Source organism: Manis pentadactyla, chromosome 4 (assembly GCF_030020395.1).
Source record: "Manis pentadactyla isolate mManPen7 chromosome 4, mManPen7.hap1, whole genome shotgun sequence".
Taxonomy (NCBI): Eukaryota; Metazoa; Chordata; class Mammalia; order Pholidota; family Manidae; genus Manis; species Manis pentadactyla.
In genome coordinates this window covers 28,788,558-28,796,627 of record NC_080022.1, presented here as the reverse complement: position 1 = coordinate 28,796,627, position 8,070 = coordinate 28,788,558, and the positions used below count along the sequence as shown (strand labels likewise).

The following is an 8,070-nucleotide window of genomic DNA, read 5'->3' as shown; positions in this document are numbered from 1 at the left end:
AAAAATATGCAATTAGCAACTGTGTTCATTTTCTCCATGCGCGGCTGGCATTTCTGAGGCTGTAATGCATTTGTTCTGAGGTTTGACAGTTGAAACCATTCACCAGTGCTAGTGAAAATAAAGCAAGCCTCTTCACCCTCCAGGATTTCAGCCAAGGAGTCCACTGGCACTTCTGACACCTGAAGCAGTCCACCCGAGTGCGGCCCCCCGGTGTAAATGTCTGACAGGGGCAAGGAGGATGTCTATAAAAAGGAAAGTGTATTTCTTTTGTACTATCTACTAGCAACTTGGAACAGAAGCTATTTGGAATAAAACTATAAGAAGAAAATTCTAAGAATGTAGTGTACATGGTCTAGGCTTTAAAAATACAAAGGAGAAGTTAGAGCAGTCCGTGTCGTCCCTCGCTGTGCCTGCCAGAAGCACCCCAGTCAGCCCAAGTGCTTTACTGCCAAGGAGTCAGGCAAGTAGCTCATGTCCGTGAAGAGTTCTTTCCTCCCAAAATGACAGCACAGACAGGTCATCTTAGTGGGGTCTTAGGGTCCCTCAGGACACCTGGATCCGCGTAAAAGCTGTGACGTCAAATCTGAGATTAGAGCACGTGGGGGCACGTTCAACTTGGTGGGCCACAGCTCTTGTCGGACTGCAGATCTTCCAGGGAGCCTGGAAGCCCTGACCAGGATGGCTATCAGGCCACAGCTCCACGAAGGAGAGTTCCTCTTGGGCATTCAGGGGACCGTGGGCACTTGAGGTGTTCCAAGTGGAGGTGCTAGTGCCTTCTCAGGTGTTTCTTACCAGTTAGAGTAATGGCAGTCGCTCAGCTTGCCACCCAAGCCCACCTGGTCTGCCCTGAATTAAAGGTTTATGTTGTTAATGGAGTCTTCTGGGTCTACAAAACCAGGAGTCCTGAGCCTCCAAACTTGAGTTTAAGAGGAAACAGTAAAATGCATTTATGTACAGGCCGTACCCTGATCATTAATAATTAGAAGTGCATGTGAGTTTGAGCACCTCTCCAGTTCATTAAACAGAAGAGGTGTGTTGGGTCAGGTTATGGTTTCCCACAGAACAAGGTGAACAGGTCAGTGGTAGGGGAGGAACTGAGGTACAAACAACTCACAGTGGGCGCTGTGACTTGTGTTTGCAGCAAACCTTTATTTTCTCAAAGCCAGGGGTTTGACTCTACTGTTGCCTCACCTAGAAAAGTATGGAAGTAAGGAGCAAGGGGTCCGTTTGACTTGGCAGGCAGGGTAAGATAATACAGTACAAACCCAAAATTCTCAATGACTTACTAGAACTACATTGGAGTGGGGATGAGAGGACATCAAATAAGGGAAAAAAGGCCAGAGAAGCCCAAGTTGAGGTACAAGATGAATTGTGGACCAGAAATGGGAACAGAAGCAGCTTCATTTGGCCAGAAATAAGTGATGGGAAAGCAGTTCACCTGAGATAGCAGGAAGAGGTGAATTCTGTCTTAACTATTTGAGTTGGCAAATTCCAAGTTTGGCCACATACTGGGCTATACCATCTTCTCATGCCCAACCAGAAGGCTGGCTGCCAGACCTTAGGTGTTTCGTGACACTGGGGCAATGGTGTGACTTCTGACAAATACATATAGGTGGTGATCAGGGGAGGGTATGCCTTTTTCACTCAGGAAACTAGCTTTTATTATAAAGGGCTTAAGATGGGGTTGTAGTGCTTGCTGAGACCCATATGGAAATTATCACTTCTTTGGTGCAATAATGCCTTCCAGTTGGGCCTGAAAAACAAAAACAAACTCCATTAGTATTTGAAACTTGTAGCCTAACACAAATAGCTGAGAGGTGATAAAAGCCTCTGGGAAGAAGAATCCAAATGCTGCCACTCCAAATGGTTTTTTCCCTTCATTCCCAACTCCATATTTTCTGGATTAGCTGGTTTCTGGCTTGGCATACAGTCTTGCTACATTAGGAGAAACCAGAGCTGTCCTGGTTTCCGTACAATAGCAGCTCAGCATATAATATAAAGCAGTGAAAAGGAAATTGAATAAAAGTTGTTGAAATAGTGGTTTTTCATGGCTTAGATTTCAGGCCTGAAATACTAAGTTAAACATTTGGCTCTCTGGTTTGGGATCCTGGGAGCTGTGCTGGGATGAGAGGTCTGGGAAACAATTATTTAGCCACTGAGACAACTTGACACCCAATTAGAGAAAATTGCTACCAGTGAGTAGGGAGCTGTATATCTTGTATGTAAAGCTCAGGACGCTTAGAGGAGTTATTTACTGTGCTCCTCTAGCAGCAAGTACAGTAATTTACTATCATGGTGTGTGGACAGATCTTTAGGTTTATCCTGGGGACTGCAAGCACTGCTTTATTTGCAGCGCAGCTTTGAGCCAATAAAAATAACTCACTTCTAAAGAGTCCTTCATCCTGGGGATACAAGGTTGCTTGTATATGTTAGAAAGATGCCAAGGTATTCTGCTTGGCTCTTGCTGCCAATATATAGCAGGAACTGAGGAACTCAGGTTTATGATAAAGGATTATGGCAGATAAGGGACACAGCTTCAGAGGCTGCTAGATAAACAGACTGGCATCTGGCTGTGAAGTTTCTAGCTTTTCTTTGTATTTCTTAAACTCAGCAACAAGAAAATCTATGTCATCCTCCACTAGCAATTAATACAAGCCCTTCTTTATGTCAGATGCCTGGCCTTGGTTTGTAGTGCCAAGTTGTAAGCTTTCTATGAGACTAGGGAGGTGAGGGAGATATATCCTGAGGCCCCTTCTGGCCAGGGCCATGGGAGATAGTCGCCAAATGTCAATAGACCAGGTATCTAGAACAGGGTTCTCAGACTTTCGCAAGCACTAGAATCACCTGGAGACCTTGGTAGACCAGACTGCTGGACTCCAACCCCACAGTTTTTGCTTCAGTAGATCTGGGGTGGGCCCAGGCCATGAGGATGATGATGATCTGGGCCTCCACCTTTCAGAACCCTTAGACCAGAGAGCCTCCCTCCCATCAGCTCAGCTGGATGAAAGTATACCACCAGCAAAAGGGCTTTGAGAAAAAACACCCACAGCTGAGTTCCTCTAACCACACACCTTCGAAATGGTTCTCTCTCAAAGGGCTCCCTTGACCTCCCCAAATCAAGTGCCTCAGAGGGGGCTGCAGGTGGGAAAGCACTCAGCGAAAGCCTGCTGAGATTCTGCGCATTCTAGGAATGCCCCCAAATAGCAGCTATGATGGGAAAGTTCCCCTTTTAGCTGTAAGCACCTTCCAGGATGGGCAACTTTTTTTTCCAAGGGAAAAAAACCCACTGGGGAGCCAGGCTGAGGTGTCATGGGGATTCAGAGCTAAGAGAGACCCTGTCCAGAGCTGGATGGATGGAGATCTGGGTGATGAACCCCTACACCCCCAAAAGTCAGCTTCCTTTACTCCATGACAGCACCCGTGGACAAGTGTTTAAGGTGGGAAAAGGAGCCAAGCGCTGGGACTGCGTGGCAGGGGACTGGGGAGGGGGCAGTGCCTCCTCCTGGGCCTGCATGTGGGTCACCTTCAGCTGCTGATTTGTCCGCTTTAGGAACTGAATTTCCTCGCTGTGCTTCTTCTCCTCCACCTGTCTCCTCTCACTCTCCCGCTTCTCGGTGGCCTCGCATTTCGCCTTCTGCTCGTTCACTTGCCTCTCCAAATCTCTCTTTTCCGTTTCTAATTCTGCAATCTAAGGACAGAACCTCCAGTCATCCTGGGATGCACTAGGTGGACAGGATGTTGTGAATGCCTGGGTAGAAGGGACAGGGACAGCTGTCCAACCCAAGACATTGCCAGGGTTTGTACTGCCACCCAGTGGGAGGTCAGCATCTGGCATGGCACATCAAAGAGCAGACAACTGCCCTGACCAGGCTGGCCATGCCACTGAACCAAAGGGTCCCCATGGAAGATGGGAGAGCATCTCAGGAAGCCAGGGCTTAGTGCTGGAGGGGAAACCATGTGGCCCTGAGAGTGATAAGAGTCAGAGAGGACCAATGGCTCGTGGTAAACCCCACTCACTTTCCTCTCCATGTCTGACTTCCCCTGTTCAGCCTGCAGCGCCTTCCTCATGCCAAACGCCACACTGCTCTCATACAAGGTCTGGTAGGCAGCGATGGTCATGCGGATCTCGTCCCGGACTCGCAGCAGAAGCAGCCCCCTCTCTGCACAGTTGATGGTGACCTCACGGATCAGCTCATCTTCCAGGCACACACACAGCAAGATCAGAGAAGGCAGGTGGGAGGGGAAGTGCACCATGTCTACTGCAAACCATCCTTCCTACTGGGAAGGGTACCAGGGCATGTCCTCAATTGGAGGCCAGTCTCAGGGAGGGGCCCTCAGTGGCCCCAGGAGGCTTGCCATGCAGCCACTGCTCTGAACTTGCCACTAGGGAGTTCAGGCAGTTGGCAAGCCCAGAGCAGAGGGAGCCGGGAGACCCAGGTTGTTTGTAGCCAGGAGGCCCCTCTCTTCCATCATCAGGCAAACACTGAGTACTTTCCAAAGAAATCTGACTTTTCAATTTGAAGTGGTGGTTGCAAATAGCAGGTTCTAGAGCTTGCCCGTTTTCTCCATAAATGCTGACCTGAAGAGCAAGCTTTAACCATCCTCAGACTGAGGGAGTCTGCTAGCAGCTGCCTCAGGGTGTGAAGGCAGTTTGCAAGTGAGAGTCCACACAGGAGATTGGGCTGGAGGACAGCCACTTGACACCAGCACTTGAGGAGGGAGAGGTTAAGTCCTTTGTGTCTGTTGGTCGACAACAAATTACTTTGAAATAATTTTCTGGACCAAGGGCCAAATGTTGATGGATGGCTATAAATACAGAACATTAACTTTTTCTTATTTAAAAGTAACACATGCTTATTATAGAAATCTTTGAAAAAACAAAGATTTAAAAAGGAAGTGCTCATCTTACTCCATCTGCTAAGAGGTGAGGAACCAGATTGTCAGGTTGAACAGAAAATGGGGGGCCTGGGAGGAGAAAGACTGAGAGGGAGAAGAGAGTGCATTTGGCAGTTTCTGGTGGGGTAGGTGGGGAGACGAGTTTCTAATTCCAGAATGGGGTGGGCTTCGGCCTGGGGATACTCAGGGCTAAGGTCTGTGCTAAGGGAGAAGGGCAGGAGGCAGTAGATTGTAGTGTATCCCACCCACCCCAGACCCCTCACCAAAACACTGTGAGTACAGCTCCCTGCGGACAGGGCAGATCCCCGTCTCCCTGGCCTGTCGCTGCTGTAGCTTTAAGTCCAGCTGCTCTTGGAGGTGTACCACGTCCATCCTGGTGCTGGGGGTGCTGGACACCTGCTGGATCCATAGCTGCGTGTCTTGCACCCACTCCCTGTGGCACAGACACAGCCAGGCTGAGTGACACTCATTAAGCAGAGAGGATCGTCGGGACATTAGAGATGGCCCTTTGAACTCACTGCCTGAGCAGGAGTGAGGGGCAGCTCTCTCACCAGCCTGCCAGACTCCTCCATCATGCTCTCTTCCTGGGAGAGCTGTGCCAAAGCCACACCCAGTAAGCCACTCGCACAGGGCCCCTACCTTGGGGCTGTACAATCTCCACTCTCCCATAGCTGTCTGTGAAATCACCCATGTTCCAGATCTTACCCTTCTGTTGTGTAAGGACAGGTTTATGTCATTGTTGCTTGATCTTAACAGAAGGCCCAGTGGGAATTCCCCACTGACTTGTGGGGTGGGAGACACAGGGCACCATAAACCATGTGCCAGCCAGAAAGAGGTGAATGTGTGCATTGGGGATTGGGGAGGTTCTTGAAGGTTTGTGCCTATATAGGCTCCCGTAGTAAACCTTGTGTCAGAGCCATGGCCAGGTTCTGGAATTAGGAGGAAGAAGCCTGAGGGCAGAATCAGCATGGGAGAGAGGACTTTCATGCGTCGGTGGCAGGGAATCAACTGAAAAACCACTCCCCACCCCCCATGCTTCTTTGGCTTCCATCTCAGAGGAGGTTGCTGTCTCGTCTCTTTTTTCATCATAGCCTTAAAAACTTTGATGTCAACTTATTACAGTAAAACAGTCACAAATAGATAGTAATTAAGGTGGATGCAGAAGAAAGAAGCAGGGCAGAGGATTATGAAGAAGGGAGAAAGTGCTTGTTTAGAAGAATTCCCAAGAAAAGCCTTCTTGAGGAAATGACATTTGAGCAGGACCTGAATAAAGAAAGGAAGGAACCCAGGCAGACAGACATCAGTGGATGGGTATCCTTGTGGTGAGAACAGCGTTGTCAAGGCCCTGAGGTGGAAGAGTGATTGAAGGGTTCCAGAGCAAGAAGTAGTCCTGTGGCATGGGCACGGTGAACAGGGAGAATAATAGGGAGAAGATCGTTGGTCTATCAGGGGCCAGGTCATGCCAGGTCTTCCAGGTCATCATAAGGACTTTGGATTGTAGTCTCAGTGAGATGGGAAGCCATTAAAGAGTTTCTGGCAGAAGACTGGCATGAGCTGAGCTGACTTACGATCTTGGGGCTGAGTGGGGAACTCAGACTTTAGGGGCAAAGAGTGAGAGCAAGGTTTTCAGAGAAGAGGCCACTGCAGGTGACAAACAGTAACTAGGAACAAAAAGGTGGAGGCAGAAGTGCTGAAAAGTGGTTGGATTTGTGATATAAATTTGGAGGTGGAACCAAAAGAATTTGATGAAGGATAGGACATGTGATGTGAGAGACCAACAGAAACAAGAGGTGGGCTGATCTCCTAGTGGAAGGGAGAAGACTGGCGATGAGCAGGTTGGGAGAGGAAGAAACTGTGATTTCGTTCGGACATGTTGAGTTTCAGATGTCTATTAGACATCTTCATTAATAGAATGAAGAAGTAGTAGAATATATGAGTCTGGAGAGAGGACAAGGCTGGAAACACACTTTCGGGAGCCGTCAGCATACAGATGATATTTAAAGCCATGAGCCTGGATGAGAGCACTCAGGAAGTGAAGGTAGAGAAGAGGTCTCCCTCCACAATTACAGGACCCAGTCACTTGCAAGCTCTAAGAGCTCTGGGATGCTGGGAGAAAATCCCAGACAAAAAGAGAGACAGACTACCTATTCTTACATTTTCAGGTTCTGGAATGCAAGAGCTTGAGCCTTCTTCCAACCACTGCTCCTACTATATTTTTTACCTTGGGGGCAGGATAGCATTCAAGATTTCTTCTGCCTGCTTCGTAGAATCTGGGACACAGGAAGTTGTGGGGAGCTTGGTCTTTGGTGGCTGTGGAACTGGACCTGAGGGTCCAGGCTGCTGGGGGCTGACTTTCAGTGGTCGAGCCTGAGAAGGGACAAGTTAGAGCAGAAGGTGATTCAGGCACTCAGCTACACATGTCCTGGCCCTCTAGCTTGCTCTAGGCCTCCTACACACCCCTCTCCTGTCCCCAGCTCAATTTCCGCATCTGTCTTCTCAGCAGAAGTTATGTCTCAGAGCTGAAGGAAGCCATGAAGAGTCTCTGATTCCACTCCAACCCAATGCTTGTATCACCTCCTACTGATGTTTCTGGCTGGCGTGCTCAGGCCTCTGCTTTCACATCTCTAGTGATGGGGCAGTCACTACCAGATCTGTTCTGGGAATTGGCTACAAATTAAAAGAGCCCCATCCATTTCCCTGTGACTTCTTTCCCCATCCTAAATCTGCCCTGTTGGGTCATCCCAAATCTGGGCTTTTAGTACCACTCTCCCACCCTCCTTCCGGACCCAATTCCCTCTGCTCCCAGTCGCAGCAGCCTCTTTCCTCAGGACTCCTGGTCCTCAACGAGGGCATCTGCTTCTCCACTGAAGTTTCCGGGCTCTCCTGCCCCCCCAAAGACCCATCCTTACTTTGGGGCTTCGCTTCTCAGTGTTCCGGCTCACCAACACCGGGGTATCGTACTTTAACAGAGAGTCCGTTGGGGGGATCATGGCAGTGGCGGGGGTGGTAGCCCAGGAGCTTCCCCTCCACTCTGGGCCTTGTTTGCCGTCACCATGGAAACCTCCTCTCCCAGCCTCAACGCCTGGGCGGGGCTTCGGAGTGGGGCGGGGCCACCAGCGCGCGCGTTTCTTTCCGCGCAGCCTTCAAGGAAATGCTCCTTGGTTTTTGCTCGTC

The 8,070-nt window shown here is 49.5% G+C and overlaps 1 protein-coding gene across 1 annotated transcript; it reads right to left on the bottom strand.

The window, feature by feature from the left end:
* Positions 1–7: 7 nt before the first annotated feature.
* On the bottom strand, positions 8–7,941 carry DNALI1 (dynein axonemal light intermediate chain 1). The gene is made up of 6 exons (XM_036876559.2): positions 7,806–7,941; positions 7,118–7,263; positions 5,160–5,329; positions 4,018–4,196; positions 3,524–3,688; positions 8–1,753 (listed from the first exon to the last, which is right to left on the bottom strand). The coding sequence occupies exons 1-6, from the start codon at positions 7,884–7,886 to the stop codon at positions 1,718–1,720; spliced, it is 777 nt and encodes a 258-aa protein (XP_036732454.1). The 5' UTR covers positions 7,887–7,941; the 3' UTR covers positions 8–1,717.
* Between the last annotated feature and the right edge of the window lie 129 nt (positions 7,942–8,070).